The sequence below is a fragment of the Carcharhinus amblyrhynchos genome, chromosome 35 (genome assembly GCF_965287045.1).
Source record: "Carcharhinus amblyrhynchos chromosome 35, sCarAmb.v2.hapA, whole genome shotgun sequence".
Lineage (NCBI taxonomy): Eukaryota > Metazoa > Chordata > Chondrichthyes > Carcharhiniformes > Carcharhinidae > Carcharhinus > Carcharhinus amblyrhynchos.
Window position 1 is genome coordinate 17,226,820 of NC_137358.1, and position 19,757 is coordinate 17,246,576.

The window sequence follows — 19,757 nt, forward strand, 5'->3', positions numbered from 1 at the left end:
CCAGCAAGGTGGATAATGGGAAACCTGTGGATGTGATAGGTCTAGACTTCCAGAAGGCATTTGACAAGGTGCTGCATAAAAGACTGATCCAGAAGGTTGTGTCGCAGGGTGTTGGAGATAGAACACTAGATTGGATAGACGATTGGCTGACTGACAAAAAGCAGAGGATCGGAATAAATGGGTTTTTCTCTGGCTGGCGAAATGTGGAGGGCCACCAGTCCTCGGGCCTCAACTGTTTAGAATCTATATAAGTGACCTGCAGGCAGGGGCAAAGTATAACTTAGCAGAATTCATAGCTGATGCTAAAATAGGTGGGAAAACAAGCTGTGATGAGGAGATAGTGTTTACAGATAGATTTTGACAGGCTAGGAGAATGGGCCAGAATCTGGCAGAAGGAGTTTAATATGAATAAGAGCAAGGTTATCCATTTGGCTGGAAAAATAAAAGGGCAAATTATTATCTAAATGAAAAGCAGATTGAAAGTGCATCAGTGTAGAGGGATCTGGGTGTCCTTGTGCATGAATCATAGAAAGTAGGTATGCAGGTGCAGCATATAACAAGAAAGGCAAATGGAATCTTCGCATTTATTTCAAAAGGACTGGATTTTAAAAGTAGAGAAGTGTTGTTACAATTTGTATAGGGTGGTGGTGAGACCACACCTAGAGTATTCTGTCCAGTTTTGGTCTCCTTACTTGAGATGTGATACTGGAGGCAGTTCAGAGGAGGTTCACCAGATTCTTTCCAGGGATGTTGTACAAGGAGTGTTTGGATAGCTTGGGCTTGTCCTTATTGGAGTTCAGAAGAATAGGGAGGGTGAGGGGGATCTGATTGAGGTATATGAAATGCTAAAGGGTATTGATAAGGTGGATGTTGAACAGATGTTCCCCCTTGCGGGACAGTCTCGAGCAAGAAGTCATCATGAGAGGAGATCAACTCTGCCCCCGAGTGCAGTGGAGACAGAATCAATGCAGTGGATTCAAGAAAAAGATAGAAATGTTTCTGATGAAAAGAAGGATAAAGAGCTGTGGGGAGCAGGCAGGAAAGTTTTGCTGAGACCAGGGTGAGATCAGCCATGATCATGTTAAATGGCGGAGTGGAATCGGAGGGCTGAATTGCCCACTCCCACTCTTAACTCTTATTCCTATTAATCTAGTGCCCCTCTTGCACCAGGGCCAGCACTACATGGCATTGGAATTCTGTGGGAATTGTACAGAAGCTGCAGTTTGCTTGATATGGTTTTGTATTCTCAGATTGTCACTGCCTTTGCCATCGCTGGAACCTTGAAATTTGACCCCGAGCAGGACTCGCTGACTGGAGCTGATGGGAAGAAGTTCAAACTGACGCCACCAAATGCTGATGAGCTGCCTAGCAAGGTATGTGGCACTTGGATGGACTGGCAGGCTGGTAATCAACATGGTGAATTGGTTTATCGGATGTTTTCCTTGTTAAACCGCACCAGATTCTGTTGTCTACATGTCGGTCACCGTATGTAAAATCTACCTCCATTTTATTCAACTAAACCTTGACTGAAATAAGACCACATGAAATAGGAGCAGGGACCGGCTGGCTATACACCTCTTCGGACCGACTCCCCAGTTCAGTGAAATCCCAGCTGATCTTCCACATCAACCTTTTCTCACTGTGCTCTCAAAAATCTATGAATCTCGGTCTTGAACTTTCCCAACAATCTCAACAGTCTAGAGAGCTCCAACAACAGTCGCAACCCTCTAGCCAAAGACATTTCATATCACCTCAGTTCTAAATGGCTGACTAGTTATCCTGTCACTGTGACCCCTCCAGTTGTAAACTCTCAGGCTGGGGAAGCGGTGTCTCAGCAATTTGTTTCCGTTTTGTTGGCATCTTTCCATTTGCGGAAGGAGACACGGAGGGCAAAATGTCCAAAGACATGAAGGTTAGGTGGATGCTAATTTACCCCTTGATGTCAGGTGAGTTGTGGGGTGATGGGGATAGGTGGGATTGTTGTCGGTGTAGGCTCAGTGGCCGCCTCCTGCACTGTAGGGATTCTATGAAATCCTATTATGTGGGTTTTTTCTCTGTTTCAAGTCACTATGGCACTGATGGAGGCCATTCAGCATGTTGTGAACACAATGGCAATTTCTAAACCTTTATTCTACCACTGCCCCTGCCCCCCCCCCCCATGGAAATAAGGGTGGAAGGCAGGGGGGAAGCACAGGGACATGCTGTTGAAGCTTTTCATCTTGCACTCATCAGGGTAGAAATCATAGAATCCTACAGTGAAGAAAGAGGCTATTCAGCCCATCGAGTCTGCACCAACCACACTCCCAGGCTCTATCCCCATACCCCTACATATTTACCCACTAATCCCTCTAACCTATGCATTCTGGGACACTAAGGGCAATTTAGAATGGCCAATCAATCTAGAATCTATATAAGTGATCTGTAAGCAGAGACAGAGTATAACATAGTAAAATTCATAGCTGATATTAAAGTAGGTGGGCACATGCAAACACCTGTAAGTAGAGTTATGAAGGGCATAGCTAGGATGAACACTTGGAAGCTTTTTCCCAGGTCAGAAATGACAAACGCAAGCGGCCACGAGTTCAAGGGGGGGTAAAGTTCAATACAGATATGTGGGGGACGCTTTTTACAGAGGGTGAGGGGGACCTAGAATGCACTACCAAGCAAGGTGGTTGAGGCAGATAGGATCATTTAAGACTTATCTAGATAGCCACGTGAACAGACTGGGAATAGAGGGATACAAGTGGGTGGTCTAGTCAGGAACACATGATTGGTGCAGGCTTGGAGGGGCCGAAGGGCCTGTTCCTGTGCTGTACTGTTCTTTGTGGGACAGTCTCGAACAAGAGGTCAGAGAGTGAGAGGAGGTAGGTTCAAAACTGAGATGAGGAGAAAGCTCTTCTCCGAGGGTTGTGGATCTGTGGAACTCACTGCCCCGGAGTGCAGTGGAGGCAGAATCAATGCAGCAGATTCAAGGAAAAGATAGAAATGTTTCTGATGGAAAGAAGGATAAAGGGCTGGAGGGAGCAGGCAGGAAAGTGGAGCTGAGACCAGGGTAAGATCAGCCGTGGTTATGTTAAATGGCAGAGCGGGATCAGAGGGCTGAATTGCCCACTCCCACTCCTAACTCTTATATTCCTATTAATCTAGTGCCCCTCTTGCACCAGGGCCAGCACGGGTAGACCCCGGAATACCAAATTTCTGAGTGAGCAACAATTTATACTGCAATGAGAAGAGGATGTTGATTGGTTGACAAGTCTATCGTGATTGGTCGTAGAAAATGGACCAGGGAACGATTGTCCCGCAGGTTTTTGTTCACTTCAAAAAAAAAGGTGCAATGCCTGGACTTTTTATAGAATCCCTGCAATGCACAAGGCGGCCATTCAGCCCATCGAGCCAGCTCCAACAATCCCACCCTGGCCCTATCCCCTTAACCCCACCTATTTACCCTGCTAATTCCCTGACCCCAAAGGGCAAATTAGCATGGCCAATCCACATAACTGCACATCTTTGGAATGTAGGAGGTAACTGGAGAATGTGCAAACTCCAAACAGATACCCAAGACTGGAATTGAACCCACGTCCCTGATGCTGAGAGACAGCAGTGCTAATCCAACTGCCTCTGTGCCACCCTGTATTTTTTTTCCCTGCATATAAACATCTGTAACATAAATGAGCCATATTGTGGGCTGGAATGGTAAATGGTTATTGTAATTCTGAGCACTCGAGATTGGGCAGCACTTGCTAAACAATCAAGGAATCACGTTAGACATGATGTCCAGCATTTTGTAAGCACAGGCTGGTGGAGTGCAGTCAGTACTCTGCCTGTTGGGCACAGTCAAAGCAATTTTCATGTGACCTGTTGGGATGTACAACCTGCTGTTTTATTGTACTTTTTTTCACTGCTGTGCGCCCACAACAGGTGAAATGTAGAACCTTGTGTGCTCTGGAATTATTTGCAGGTTTCCATTGTCCATCAGGAGCCCCGCAGTTCTAGTAGATCATGGTGATCCTATTGGGATGTGTCACTGAGAGGCTTTCAGTGAGATGTAGGAGTACAATTCTAGGGCATTCTAATCATCGGAAATCATAAACTGAGCACTCGAGTGAACAAAAACATTGCACTTCTGTTAATCCCATTGAATCGCCATTCCTTCTTACAGTAAATTAAAGCAGGTTTGACAGCAATATTAACTTGGACATTGTAACAATAATGGTCTTGGGTTAGTTACCCCATTGGTGATTACACTGCTCATTTAGAGTGGAGCAATAACATTCAGATACTCTATCTTTGCTGTGTTTCCTGATCTTACATTGAGAGGGATAGGGTAAAATTGCCCCCATGATCCTGGGGTAGGGATTCTCTATACCGGGACCCTTACTGGACGATGCAAGTGTGAATCTCAGCCAGGGATAAGACCAGCAGTGATGCCCCTGTTTAAATAGCCAGTTGACGCTCACTGCTTAAGTTTACCCACAAGGTGTACAGCTGCCTGGTTGCTGGTCTCTGTGGAACCACATCCAATGGGGTTCACAGTTAATGGGGTGAAACAGCTGTGTTTGGAGGTGGGGGGGAGGGGAGGTGGAGGGAGTTGGGGTGGCGGGGGGTGAAGATGACATTGCTATGAATGCATTGATAGGACACTCTGAAGTCTTTCTTTCCATCTTGAAGGGCTTTGATCCTGGTGAGAACACGTACCAAGACCCCCCGAAAGATGCCAAGGATATTACAGTGGTGGTGAACCCAAAGAGCAATCGGCTCCAGCTATTGGAGCCATTTGATAAGTGGAACAGGAAAGATTTGGAGGACATGCAAGTGCTGATCAAGGTGAGTTGCAGATTGTGGTGCTTGTCCGGACCAGTCTACCTGGACCACAAGAATATAAAGACTTGGTCTTTTTGGGAAAACTTGCTTCAGTCTATCCCTCCATTAAACTTTGGTGGGTTTTGATGCGATGTGCGTCACAAAATGGTTACAGCACAGGAAGAGGCCACTTGTTCAGTCGTGTCTATGCCTGATCTTTGCAAGAGCAACTCAGTTAGTCCCACTCCCCAGCCCTTGCCCCATAGCCCTTCTTTCTAGATGCTTATCCCGCACCCTTTGAAAGCCCTGATTTGAATCTGTCTTCTCCACACTCTGTGCATTCCAGATCCTAATCACTCGCTGTGTGAATCTGTCTCCACCACACTCTCAGACAGAACATTCCAGATCCTAACCACTCACTGACCTTTCCTTGTGTTGCCTACTTCTTTTGCCCTTCATCCTAAATCGGTGCTCCTGGTTCTCAACCCTTCTGCCAGTTTTTATCAACTGTCTAGACCCTTAGTGATTTTGAACACCTCTATCAAATCTGACCTTTTCTAAAGAAAACAATGCTCCAATCTATCCACACAATTGGAATCCTTCACCCCAGAACCGTTTTCGGCATGGTGGCGCAGTGCCTCACAACGTCAGGGACCTGGGTTCGATTTCAGCCTTGGGTCACTGTCTGTGCGGAGTTTGCAAGTTCTCCCGTGTCTGCATGGGTTTCCTCCGGGTGCTCTAGTTTCCTCCTACAGTCCAAAGATGTGGAGGTTAGGTGGATTGACCATGCTAAATTGCTCCTTAGTGACCCAAGATCTGTAGATTAGGTAGATCAGCCGTGGGAAATGTGTGGGGTAACAGGGATAGGGCAGGGGAGAGGGCTTGGATAAGATACTCAGTCAGAGAGTTGGGGCAGGCTCAAATGGCGTCTTCTGCACTGTAGAGATTCTGATTTTTGTAAGTCTTTTCTGCATTCTCTTGGGACTAATTCAATCCCAATGGAGTAGAATGGAAGTTTTCCTACCCTGTATCAACTGTAACCTTTTAAACATATAGAAGAATCCCTACAGTGCAGAAGGAGGCTATTCAGCCCATCAAGTCTGCTCCAACAACAATCCAGCTCCAGGCCCTATCCCCGTAACCCCACATTTACCCCACTAATCCCTCTAACCTACACATCCCGAGACGCTAAGCAGCAATTTATCATGGCCAATGCACCTAACCCACACATCTTTGGACTATGAAGGATACCAGAGCACCCGGAGGAAACGCACACAGATGTGGAGAGAATACGCAAACTCCATGCAGACAGTGACCCAATCTGGGAATTGAACTCAGGTTCCTGGCACTGAGAGACAGCAGTGCTAACCATTGTGCCATCATGCTAACCTTGTAAACTGTAAGCTATAAATTTTATTAGTGAAGCTTTCGGCAGAGTTGGTGTAATTCTTGACTGACGTGTCCATAACACTCGTACTACTTGGAGGATATAAAGTTTTATAAGGAGTCCTTAGTGTGGTGAGATTTGAAAGGAGAAATGGGTCAGATTAGTGCACTAGACAGTGCAATTCTAAAGATGTGATAAAAATCGTCCAAAGGGACTCTGGTGGGAGTGATTGATACTGATTCTGCTAAAAGAAAGGAGGACATTCTTGGATTCATCCCCTAAACGGCAAAGATTTAATCTCAAGACCTCCAGTTAGAAACCTGGTGTCTAACTATTAGCACAACCCTTTTACCTATTGTTCTGTGGGATAGTTGTTCTAGTTTCCCCCATTGAGAGTTGTTTCTTTCCATTTCAGGTGAAGGGTAAGTGTACCACCGATCACATATCAGCTGCTGGACCTTGGCTGAAGTTCCGTGGCCACCTTGACAACATTTCCAATAACCTGCTAATCGGTGCCATCAACGTTGAGAATAACAAAGCCAATGAGGTCAGAAATCAGTTAACCAACCAGTTTGGGCCTGTGCCAGAAACTGCTCGTGCTTACAAGGTAGGTCCATCGGCTAAAAGGAGAGAATTGGGTGGCTCCTTAGATTTCTTTGTGATTAACTCCACATTGAATAGTCACCTTGTCTTTGGCTGGGCAGTGTCAGACAGCAGTGAGTGGTTTTGGGCTCACTACGCTGGAGCTGTAAGGAAGAGGCAGCACCTGTCCTGCAAAGCCACTCCAAAGGCAACAGCTTTGAAACTGTGATTGTAAGAACCAACCTCAGTTGTTAGCCAGGGGTTAATGTGTGTGTGACTGACCCTGTCATGGTATCAGAGTTACTCTGCCCCACTAAGTATCTTTGCCTCCAGAGCAGTGGAAAGAATAGCTAAGAACATAAGAAGTAGGAGCAGGAGTAGGCCATCTAGCCCTTCGAGCCTGCCCTGCCATTCAACAAGATCACGGCTGACCTGAAGTGGATCTGTTCCACTTTCCCGCTTTCTCCTCTTAATTCCTTTGTCTATCAGAAACCTATCTACCCGTGACTTAAATATATTCAGCAAGGTAGCCTCCACCACTAGTTAGATGCAAATTAGTCATGTCCAGTGTTGCCCTGGAGTCTCCTGGATGCTACTACAAGGAACCAGGCTAAAATGGTTACATTCAAAAAAAACAGTTGTTAATTTTCATTAATTATAAGAGTCTTGCTTTGGCTGGGGGTAGAATAGTCTGTTTAACATCAAGTGAACTGGTCAATGAAACCTTCAGGACAGTGTCCAACTAGAGTTGAGAACTCTTTCTTATCCAAAAACAAAGTATAAAGTTTTCTTTCCCTTCCCCAGAAACAAGGCATCAACTGGGTGGTGGTTGGTGATGAGAACTACGGCGAGGGCTCCAGCAGAGAGCATGCTGCCCTCGAACCGCGACATCTAGGAGGTCGCGCAATCATTGTCAAGAGCTTTGCTCGAATTCACGGTAAGTGTCTGTAGTGGAAACTGAAATTTCATGCTGGTGGTATGGCCTACTCCCCCAAAAACATAACTGTGCCATAATTAGAATAAAGTGGTGCGAATAATAGAAAAGGGAGGATTTAGGGCTGGGAAAGTGAATTAAGAGAAGTTTGCTTATTTGTGACCATAGTTCATGTGGCTGCTTCAGTCAGCTCTGTAGCTGCGAACATCTCGGTGATTTCCAAATCGCAGCAGATCATTCCTCCTTCTGTTGTTTGTGCATCTCCTGAGATACTTGTCCTTTCATTAGAAGGACAAGACTTTTGAGGATCATTCAAAACCAAAGCTCCCACCATTCATAAGACAAACCCTATGACTCCAGCTGATGAATTTTTGGTGTGTGTACCCTTAAATCTGTGTCCCGGATGCTGGGTTACAATGTAAGGGAATCCCAATTTAACCAAAAATAGTTAGAAAGAATTCTTTCCTTACTGTTAGCTGGGTGTCAGATGCACAAGAAGCCATTATTCTCCTGAAAGTCAACAGAAGTACTGAATTTCACAAACCTTTTTCCATTTGTCTGACGTGGAACACGTGTTCTGTCCTTGTATGAATGTACCTCACTAGCGTGACATACACAAGTTGAGTACAGATTGCCACAAGTTGAGGTTTAGGTGTCTTGCCTCACCAAGGCACACCCTCTTTGAATTCAGCTGTGAAACTGCTGCTTGCGGCTTTTTCATTGCTTGCCCTGCTGGGCCAACCCCAGTGTTCAGAACAAAGACAGAAAATGCTGGAAGATCTCAGTATCTGCGGGGAGAGAACAGAGCTAAATTTTAAAGTCTGGGTGACCCTTCACCAGAGCTGTTAGGACATTGGTTTGTAAGGTTATATGGAGTTGAGTGAGAATGATTCTGCCACAGAAGATTAGAATTCATTAGTTAAACAGGCCTTGAAGAGTAGAATTTTGAGAACAGGCTGTATAAAGAAGAAAGAAAAAGTACACCCCAGGAACAGCCCTCCCAGCCTGTGCCAATCATGATGCCCTAATTAAGTTTTAAAAGAAACCTTCTGTCCTGACCCTGTCCATATCCCTCTATTTCCTCCCTATCCCTTTGTTAGGGGAATCTAGAACCAGGCTGGGAGAACTTTAAAATGAGTGCATTGTACAGGAGTGCCAGCCTAGAGTGGGGCACAATTAAACCCTGACTGAGGGGACAGTGCTGACAATGGGAAGCCAGGCTGATACTTGTTGACGCTGTAGCCTGATTCTTGTACCAACAGTGAGCTTCGCTCTCCGTTGTACCCGCAAAATGATGGCTGTGATTTGAATTCTGTGCTTTACAGAAACTAATCTGAAGAAGCAAGGCCTCCTGCCCCTGACCTTTGATAATCCTGCTGATTACGATAAGGTGCGGCCGGATGATAAAGTCTCCATCGTTGGACTGAAGGAATTCGCTCCCGGAAAGGTACTAACTCGGAGCTGCTTCCTACTCGGAGCTTGCGCTGTGTTGTATTGGAATTCTTTTTAAGAACACACATTGAGCATAAATGGGGATTTGTGACTGTCGATGATTCAATATCTCTGCTAAGGAACCCGCAATTTCATCTCCAGCCTCCCACAACATCCTGGGATACACTTCACCAGGTCCCAGGGATTTATCTACCTTAATGCACTTTAAGAATTCCAGCATCGCCCCCTCTGTAATGGGTACATATTGAGGAAGGCCCTTCTCCCAGCACCCGTTTTTATATCTCCTCCTCAGGCTGTTGGGTCTGCTGGATGTACTCCAGTGTTTATGGTTCATACAAACATCCTCCCATCCTGCTTCATCCCACCCCCATCCGAATAAACAGGTACTCGTTCCACAGTTTTGTGTTCTGGGAGCTAGGTAATAGCAGGTGTGGGTCGGGGAAGATGGGAAGCACAGTGACAAAGTAAGGACAACAGTGTCTTATCCAGCCCTGGCACACTCAGTGTAGAGGTGGGCATCGTCAGTGCTCAGTTGTGGTGGTGCAGTGGTTAGCATTGCTGCCTCACACCGCCAGGGACCCAGGTTTGATTCCAGCCTTGGGTTACTGTGTGGAGTTTCTCCCCGTGTCTGCGTGGGTTTCTTCCGGGTGCTCTGGTTTCCCCCCACAGTTAAAGTTCTGCAGGTTAGGTGGATTGGTCATGGTAAATCCCCCTTGGTGTCCAAAGATGTGTAGGTTAGAGGGATTAGAGCAGTAAATATGTAGTGTTATGGGGATAGGGCCTGGGTAAGATACTCTGTCAGAGAGTCATGCAATCAGACAATCCCTACAGTGCAGAAAGAGACCTTTTGGCCCATCAAGCCTACACTGATACAATCACACCCATGTTCTATCCCTATAACTCCTTATATTTACCCTGCTAATTCCCCTGACACTAAGGGGCAATTTATTATGGTTAATCAAGTCGGTGCAGACTCGATGGGCCAAATGGCTTCCTTCTGCACTATAGTGATTCTATGATTCCATGATTCTCTGACAGAGTATTTTACCCCGTAACCCCACACATTTGCCACATATTTTCTATAAATTTGTAGAATCACACAGAACAGAAACAGGCCCCTCAGCCCACCATGTCAATGCTGACCATCAAATACCAAACTATATTAATCTGTTTAGCAGCCTCGGTCCATAGTCTTGGCAATTTAATTGCCTGTCCAGCCTCTCAAATGTTGCGAGAGTACCTGCCTCCACCGCCCTCTCGGCAACATGTTCCATATTTCTACCACCCTCTGGGTAAAAAATGTTTTCCTCAGATTTCCTCTAAACCTCTTACTCCTCACCAACAACTTCCCCTCCCCACCCTCCCCAAGTCTGTCATAGAACAAAGAACAGTACAGCACAGGAACAGGCCCTTCGGCCCTCCAAGCCTGCCCCAATCATGATGCCTTCCTAAACTAAAACCGTATGCACTGACAGAGTCCGTATCCTTCCATTCCCATCCTATTCATGTATTCGTCTGGATGCCTCTTGAATGCCGCTATCGTACCTGCTCCCACCACCTCCCCGGGCAGCGCGTTCCAGACACTCACCACCCTCTGTGTAAAAAAAAACTTACCTCGCACATCCCCCCTAAACTTTTCCCCACGCACCTTAAACCTATGTTCCTCAAATACTTGACTTTTCTAGTCAAGAGCATCTGACTATCCACTCTGTCTATGCCACTCGTAATCCTGTAAACCTCTATCAGGTCATCCCATCATTCCAGTGAGAACAAACCGCGTTTATCCAGCCTCTCATAGCTAATACCCTCCAGACCAGGCAACATCCTGGTAAACCTCTTCTGTACCCTTTCCAAAGTGTCCACATCCTTCTGTTAGTATGGCGAGCAGAATTGAGGTTAATTAAGGTTCTGTGATTGGTGTTTTTCTACTCTCTGGTCTGATGTGTTTCCTCCTGTTGTTGTTTTCTCTCCTCTCCCCCTCTCAGCCTCTCGAGTGTATCCTTAAGCACAAGGACGGCAGCCAGGAAACCATCATGCTCAACCACAGCTTCAACGAGGGTCAGATCGAGTGGTTCCAGGCTGGCAGTGCACTCAACAGGATGAAGGAGCTTCAGTAGTAAAGCAGCCTGCTCGCAGAGGGGGAGGTAGAGAGGACTGTGTACAAGGACTTGATTTTACCCCTGTAGCTATTACTCAGCCTGGCCTGCTGCCTCGCCCTCCAGTGACCCGCACTGTGGCACTCAGCAGTTGCGCACTCAGACCAGTCTGACGATCACGCCCCACCTTCGGACATTCGCCAATTACCCTGTGTTAGTGATCATTTTTAAATATAACTGGTTGTCTCCTGCCTCGCTATGGAGTGAACGGAGCCTAATTTCTGTGGTCCTCTTAGATGCTATTTATTTTTTATTTTCTGTACATTTTGCTTTGCTCGGAGAAACCAAACTGATGAGTTTGTTTCCTTTTGATGTTTCAAAGTGTCACCAAATCAAGTAACGCTCGGTTCAAAAAAAAACAACTGACCTAATAAAATCCACAAACAGAAACTTGTTCTTACAGGCTGGTAAATCACTGGTATCGATGGTCTGTCTGTATTTCTGTAGTAAGAAGTTGGCTGCTCTTGGTTGTTCGAGATTGGCCTAGTGCTTCATGTCGTTAGTGTGTGCCTAAACTGGACAAGATACTGGGCAAGACGACAGCTCAGTGACTATCGCTGATTGCTGTGCAGACACATGGATTTGGGCCGGTGTCTGTGGGAGTTTGAGCATTCTCCCCGTGCTTGCATGGGTGTTCTCTGGGTGCTCCGGTTTCCTCCCACACCCCAAAGATGTGCTGTTAGGCTGATTGGCAGGAATAAATTGTCCCTAAATCAGTTTTCCCTCAATCTGGATGGCCATAAAACATTAGATAGGGGTCATGGGTAGAGAGGTGGTGTTGAGATGGCAGCGTGGGCTCGTTGGGCCGAAGGGCCTGTTTCCCAGGCTGATTTTGTTCTTTGTTCTAAGTCCAACCAGTTTATTTGATAGTAATCTCAAGTGTGGGATTACTATCAAATAAACTGGTTGGACTTTAACCTGGTGTTGTGAGACTTCTTACTATGTTTACCCCAGTCCAACGCTGGCATCTCTACATCATGTATTTCTGTAGCACAGGGAGCCCAGGAGCCTGTGGGGGCTTGTAAATGACTGCTAGTGTCTACAGGAGACGTGCGAGGCAAGTTTTCTTTTACGCAGAGGGTGTTGAATGTCTGGAACGTGCTGCCAAGGGAGGTGGTAGGAGCAGGTATGATAGCAACATTTAAGGGGTATCTGGACAAATACATGAATAGGATGGGAATGGAAGTATACAGACTCTGCAAGTGCATACGGTTTTAGTTTAGGCAGGTATCATGAGCGGCACAGGCTTGGAGGGCCGAAGGGCCTGTTCCTGTGCTGTACTGTTCTTTGTAAATTACTGCCAGTGTTTGTAGGATATGTGCGAGGTATCGCTGTACTGAATGTTTCTTTCCATTTAGCAAGTTTGCCTTAAGTTGCCCATCTCTCCAGAAGGCAGTGGTGGATATTCCTGAATGACTGCAGTCCTTCTAGTGAAGGTGATCCCATTGAAGGGAAGTTCCAGGATTCTGGCCCCTTACTGACGAAAGGATAGAGATTATATGATCAAATTAACTTAATGTGTGACTTGGGAGATGATGATATTCCCATCCGTCTGCTGCCCTCACTCTGCCCAGTGCTGGAGGTTGCCAAATAAGCCTTGGAGAGCAGACATGGTAACCGGTGGTGGAGGTGTACTGCTTGGGGGCTTCGGTCGAGCTCTCAGCTCTGTCCTGGGTGCTGTTGAGCTGCCGAGTGGCTACAGCAGCACCGTTCAAATATTTGCGGCTAATGGAGAACATTCCATCAAACTCTTGCCTTGTGCCTTGGGTAGAGGAGGGGCATTGGGATGTTGGATGAGTCGCCTGCAGAAGGATATCCAGCCTTTATTCTGCACTAGTAACTGAGGCATTTTTGTGGCTGGTCTTGTCGAGGTGTTGGTCACTAGTGGCCGCAGGATATTGATGTAGGAATTGGTACTGGAATGTCATGGGGCTGGGTGGTGATTAGGTTTTGCCTTGTCGGGGGTGGTCATTGCCTACTGCGATCATAATTTGACACCTATCAGCCGAATCCTGCGCATTGTCCAGCTGATCATGATTGGGTCAAGGAAACTGCCATCAGAAGCTTCTGATGTGCCCTGTGGCAGATGATTGACTTCCAGCAGGCACAACTGTCTGTCTTTCGTGTACTCCATGCTCGAGCGACTGGAGACTACCCCCCAACCCACCCCCGCACCGTCCAGGTGACACCTTTGTTTGAATGTTGCCTTGATGTCCAGGGCTGTCACCCTGGCCTCACCTCTAGACGTCAGGCCTCTGTGTCCATGTTTAGAGTGAGGTGATATTGAACTCTGGGGTATGAGTGGTGCTGATGGACGTCACTCTGAGCTGGGCAGGGGAGATTGCTGCTTGATGACCCCGTCCATCATTGTGCTCAGGAATGGGAAGGTGGCTGTAAATCTGCTCTGAAGTGCTGGGCTCTGCCGGTGTTGAGTGAGGGTGGGTATTCATGGCGCGCTCTCCTCCTGTTGATTGCCCAGCCCAGGAGGCTGAGAGCCTTGTCCCTATTGGAAATGTGCTCAGTAAATCTGTCCAATTAGTTCAGGAGTTGCTGCAATAAGGTGATTTGAATGGTTTATTTCTGCCTGGAAGAGATTAGCTGCATTTCCCAGCAACAATCAAAAAGGGTTACCAACCTTTCAGATGGAGGGGTGAGATAAAATGGATTTTGAGCACAGTTAGTTCACTCCTTAGTATCTGAGTTGTTGACTGTCACCTTGTTCTGGCTGAGGGAGAGGAGATTCTGGTGATGCGTTGGATAGTGTGACCCAGTAACGACACTCTCTAAAGACAGTGCTCAGGGTTAGCAATGATCAGCCATCTCCATTCTCTCTCTCTTTCCAGCACTAACACTTTCAGATAGTTGATGATAACATATTCTACTCGCTGAAGTCTCCATGGCCCCAGATGCCCATAGGCTGCTCCTCACTTTGAGGGGGAGGGCTGACTGGTGGTGATTTAACCTGAGGGTCGCCACGTCTCCAGTGAAGTACGGGAATTGAACCCGCGCTGTCGCTCTGCATCACAATCCAGCTGTCCGTCCAGCCAACTGAGCTAAACCTACACAGGACGGGGTTATCAAACCCACCGTGTCTTGCCTCCTGTGGGGTGGCACAGTGGTTAGCACTGCTGCCCCTCGGTGCAGCGACCCGGGTTAAATTCCTGGCTTGGGTCACTGCCTGTGCAGAGTTTGCACATTCCCCCCATGTCTGTGTGGGTTTCCTCCGGGTGTTCCTGTTTCCTCCCACAGTCTGAAAGACGTGCTGGTTAGGGTACATTGAAGTGAACAGGCGTCAGAATGTGGCAACTAGGGGAATTTCACAGTAACTTCATTGCAGTGTTAATGTAAGCCTATTTGTGACAATAATTAAACTTTAAACTCCTTGTGTCTATATTGGCATCTGCTGGGGGACTAATTTTGTAAATTAAAGGGTGAAATTCAGGTTGGAGGTGAGTTGCCAACACTGACTGGATGTGTTCCTGGAAATTACGCCACAGATAATCCTCAAATGTCCCGCTCCCTTTGCTCACTCCATTGGCTGCCTGATGCATCCATTCTTGTCGCATCCAACCTTATTGTAAAGTGAAATGCTTTTTATTACCCCATTGGATATTTCCTGACCATCAAACAGCCTTTTCACCCCCCAATCTCCATTATTTTTATAACTATTAAACAAGTGTTGAGAGAAAATTATCTTTTTTCAAAATGCTGCTTTGATTTCTCCTCTGTGTTGCTCCCCGCAGTGTCCAGGGAGTGAATCCTCGACTCCTGGAGGTTTCAGGCTCTGACTGTATGTAGAAGAGGTCATTCTACCCCTCAAATCATGGATGATTTTTAATCTAATTGTATCTTTCTGTCAAGTACTCGGGTTTAAGGTGAGTGGGGAAAAGTTTAGAGGAGATATGCGAGGCAAGTTTTTGAGGGTGATGAATGTCTGGAACACGCTGCCCGGAGAAGTGGTGGGAGCAGGTACAATAGCAGAACTTAAGGGCAACTGGATGTATATATGAATAGGATGGGAATGGAAGTATACAGACTCCGCAAGTGCATACGGTTTTAGTTTAGGCAGGCATCATGATCGGTGCAGGTTTGGAGGGCCGAAGGGCCTGTTCCTATGATGTACTGTTCTCCTTGACTCATGTCCATACTCATGAATGTACTATTGCCTGTCGCTTAACTGTGACCCCATGCCTTGTCAGTTGTGTAGAAGTACTTCCTGATGCTACCCCTGATTAGCCTAGTGACTTTCCAAAGGGGACGTTAGTGGCATGGAAATGGTCTAACAATCCAGAAACCCAGGGTATATACATCCTGTGATACCATGGGTTCAAATCCCATCCTAGCATTTATAAAATTTAAATTCCATTAATCTGGAGTGTATTGCTGGTTGTGACAATCATCAATTGTTAGTAACGTATGGCACAGTGGTTAGCACTGCTGGCTCACAGCACCAGGGACATGGGTTCAATTCCGGCCTTGGGTCACTGTCTGTGTGGAGTCTCACATTCTCCCCGTGTCTGCGTCTGTTTCCTCCAGGTGCTCCGGTTCTTCCCCCCCCCCCCCCCCCCCCCTCCCCACCCCACACTGCAAAGATGTGCAGGATAGATGGATGGGCTATGCTAAATTGCCCTTTAGAGTCCAAAGATGTGCAGGTTAGGAGGATTAGTGGGGTAAATAGTGGAGTTACAGGAATAGAGCCTGGGCAAGATACCCTATTGGAGATTTGATTTAGACTCGATGGGCCAAATGGCCTCCTCCCTGGACTGCAGCGATTCCATGATAATGGGGTTGCTGCTTGATGACATTAATCCTTGGTCATTGTGTGGACTGTAAAGTTAAGCCGATGTGTCTTGGCATCCTTTTATGAGTCTGTCTGGATCGCACAGACCCCAGGTCAGTGCAACAAACTGCCTGACGCTCAGCATTTGATTCTTCCTGAAACACTCTGGTCTCATTGATTTGGGTTATTTACATTTGAGTGTGCCTTGGAATGAGCGTCACTGACACAGTCACATTTCTCACCCATCTCAAGTTGCCCCGTGGTGTGCCGTTTCTGCCTTGTAGCAGTTTGTTTTTGTGTGGTTTACAGGGTCACCTCAGAGGGCATTGAAAATCAATTATATAGTGTGGGTCTGGAATCCCTCGGAGATGCAGTAAGGGTGACACATTCTCTTCCCTGAGTCAGTTTGGTTTTTACAATCTGGTCCTGCCACCAAACACTCAGATTTATGGAATTCCATTTTGTAACTTGTCCAGGTGGGAAGTTGAGCCCCAGTTTTTAGGACAGGACCTTTGGGAATACCAAATCAGGACATTTGATCAAGAGTCAATCATCTCAGTGCCCAAACTGTGGGGTTAGGGTATTGCTGCTGCCTTTGTTAGTGTGTAATGGAGGTAAGAGAGCCTGGTGCTTGTACTCGTTCTGTACCACACTCCAGCGCCCAGTCACCTGCCAGTGCAGACCAGCACAGCCAGACCATTCGACAATGGGCTATCATAACGAGGTGGGGCTGCTGAACCCTTTGCACCTGTCCCACCATTCAGTTCGATCATGCCTGAATGTATATTGGCGATTTGCCCCTGTGCTGCTGCCCCTAGCTGCATCGACTCACATCTGGAACTGGGTTGCTCACTTGTGAATCCTTTTCGGTGTAGCTGGGACTGAGGAAATGAAGCAAGGGGCAGTGGTGCCTCACCAGTGGTTTAATAAATGAGTGCTGTGAAGCAGAAAGCTCCTATATTTGGTCTCTGCTCTGTCCTGGATTGGGTGATTTAGGGTGTGCTGATAGCTATAAACGATATGCTTTGTCTTTTTAGCGCACCACAAGCAATACTTTTCACTATGTTAATACATGTGACAATAATAAATCAAATCAAAATCACCTCAGTTTGGGCTGGAAAAATTGATCAGGGGTCATTGCTTTTATTTGACACGGTGGCACGGTGGTTAGCACTGCTATTTCACAGCGCCAGGGACCGGGTTCATTTCCAGCCTCGGGTGACTGTGTGGAGTCTGCACATCTTCCTGTGTCTGCATGGGTTTCCTCCGGGTGCTCCGGTTTCCTCCCACAGTCCAAAGATGTGTGGGTTAGGGGGAATTATAGAATCCCTACAGTGCAAAGGAGGCCATTTGGCCTATCGAGTCCCATCCAGGCCCTATTCCCATAACCCCAAATATTTACTATGCTAACCCCCTGACGCTAGGGTCAGTTTAGCATAGCCAAACAACCTAACCTGCACACCTTTGGAATGTGGGAGGAAATCGGAGCACCTGGAGGATACCCATGCAGACACGAGGAGAATGTTCTGTGTGGATCTGCACAATGATCCAAGCCAGGAATTGAACCCAGTTCCCTGGAGCTGTGAGGCAGCAATGCTAACCACTAAATGCACATGGGGGTTACAGGGACAGACTAGGAGATAGGACATTGGTAAGATATTGTCAGTTGGTGTGGGCTCGATGGACCGAGTGGCTTCCTTCTGCACTGTAGGGATTCTATTGACTCCTATTGAGTGGTAGACATCTGTGGCTGTTGGGTTGTAGCAGCCTCCAGCTTAAATAATCTGCAGTGTCAGTGTTGAATCAGTAAGAAGTCTCACAAAACCAGGTTAAAGTCCAACAGTTTATTTGGAAGGGGGGCATAAGGGGGGGGTGCAGTTTAGAATGGAGTTTAGGAGGAACTTCTTCACTCAAAGGGTGGTGAATCTGTGGAATTCTCTGCCCATTGAAGTGGTGGAGGCTACCTCGCTAAATATATTTAAGTCATGGGTGGATAGGTTTTTGACAGACAAGGGAATTAAGGGTTATGGGGAGAGAGCGGGAAAGTGGAACTGATCCACTTCAGATCAGCCATGATCTTATTGAATGGCGGGGCAGGCTCAAAGATCTAGATGGCCTACTCCTGCTCCTATTTCTTATGTTCTTATGAATCACGTGCTTTTGGAGTGCTGTTCCTTCATCAGGTGAGGACAATGCTCCAAAAGCTTGTGATTCCAAATAAATCTGGACTTTAACCTGGTGTTGTGAGACTACTTACTGTGCTCACCCTAGTCCAATGCTGGCATCTCCACATCATAGTGTTGGATCAATGATAACACACTTGCCTCTGACTGAGCTTGATGGACAGAAGCCAGGCTGTCACTTCAGTCAAGTACCGAGGGAGTGCAGTCTATTAGATGAAACATCAAACCAAGGTTAGGTGTACACTCTCCCGGGTGGAATTAAAAGGTGCCATGTAATATTTTAAAGAAGCGCTGGCCACTTCTCCTTAATATCCTTGTTAATATTTAAGCCTCAACCATAAAAAGCATTCTTTCTGGTTGTATCACAGCTTGGTATGGGCTCCTGCTCTGCCCAAGATGCAAGGTACTACAAAAGGTCATGAATGTGGCCCAATCCATCACACAAACCAACCTCCCATCCACTGACTCTGTCTACACTTCCCACTGCCTCAGCAAAACAGCCAGCATAATCTAGGACACCACACATCCCGAACATTCTCTCTTCCTTCTTCTCCCATCAGGAAAAAGATACAAAAGTCTGAGGTGATGTACCAACCGACTCAAGAACAGCTTCTTCCATGCTGCTGTCAGACTTTTGAATGGACGTACTTTTCGTTAAGTTGATCTTTCGCTACACCCTAGCTATGACTGTAACACTACTTTTCATTAAGTTGATTAAGATCAACTTAATGAAAAGTACGCCCATTCAGAAGTCTGATGGCAGCAGGAAAGAAGCTGTTCTTGAGTCGGTTGATACAGACTTCAGGCTTTTGTATCTTTTTCCTGACCGAAGAAGGTGGAAGAGAGAATGTCCGGGGTGTCCTTGATTACGCTGGCTGCTTTGCTGAGGCAGCGGGAAGTGTAGACAGTCAGTGGATGGGAGGCTGGTTTGTGTGATGGACTGGGCCACATTCGTGACACACCCTCTCCTTTCCTCTATGAATGATGTGCTTTCTGTATGGCGTGCAAGAAACAATACTTTTCACTGTATGTTAATACATGCAACAATAATAAATCAAATCATCACTGAAACCGTTTTCTAAAAATAGCAAGTGTTGTTATAGTTAGTAGTCGTTATTACTGTGTGTGGCATCTTGCTGTGCATCATTTGGTTTCCGCATCAGTGGCTAACACTTTGTATGTCATTGGCTGTAAAGCACTTTGGACCATCCTTTGGTCATGAAAGACACTATCCATAAATACAAATTTAGTTTTGTTGTCTTCACCACCAAGGCTCACGTTTGAGGATAAGGATACTTGGCAGAGGTAACAGAATCCAAAATCGAAGAGGGGGAGAGGGGAGGGAAATGGATAAGGATTGAATGAATGCAGAAACCCTTGAATTTCCCAATGAATCCTTGCAGTCATAGTTTTCTCCACATTAACTTGCACTGAATCCTTTGCCAAGGTCTACCACCTTCTGGATTGTCGCGGGTATGACTGC

General features: G+C 46.6%; 1 protein-coding gene across 1 annotated transcript in view; it reads left to right on the top strand.

Annotated features, from left to right (window-relative positions):
* The window catches only part of aco2 (aconitase 2, mitochondrial), a 54,889-nt gene extending 43,188 nt beyond the window's left edge, over positions 1 to 11,701 (top strand). The window contains exons 13-18 of the mRNA XM_080217536.1: positions 1,251 to 1,373; positions 4,669 to 4,824; positions 6,603 to 6,794; positions 7,574 to 7,706; positions 9,029 to 9,150; positions 11,141 to 11,701. Of these exons, the coding sequence (XP_080073662.1) occupies positions 1,251 to 1,373; positions 4,669 to 4,824; positions 6,603 to 6,794; positions 7,574 to 7,706; positions 9,029 to 9,150; positions 11,141 to 11,272 (858 nt within the window). The 3' untranslated portion in view covers positions 11,273 to 11,701. The remainder of the gene's footprint in view (positions 1 to 1,250; positions 1,374 to 4,668; positions 4,825 to 6,602; positions 6,795 to 7,573; positions 7,707 to 9,028; positions 9,151 to 11,140) is intronic.
* The last annotated feature ends 8,056 nt before the right edge of the window (positions 11,702 to 19,757 follow it).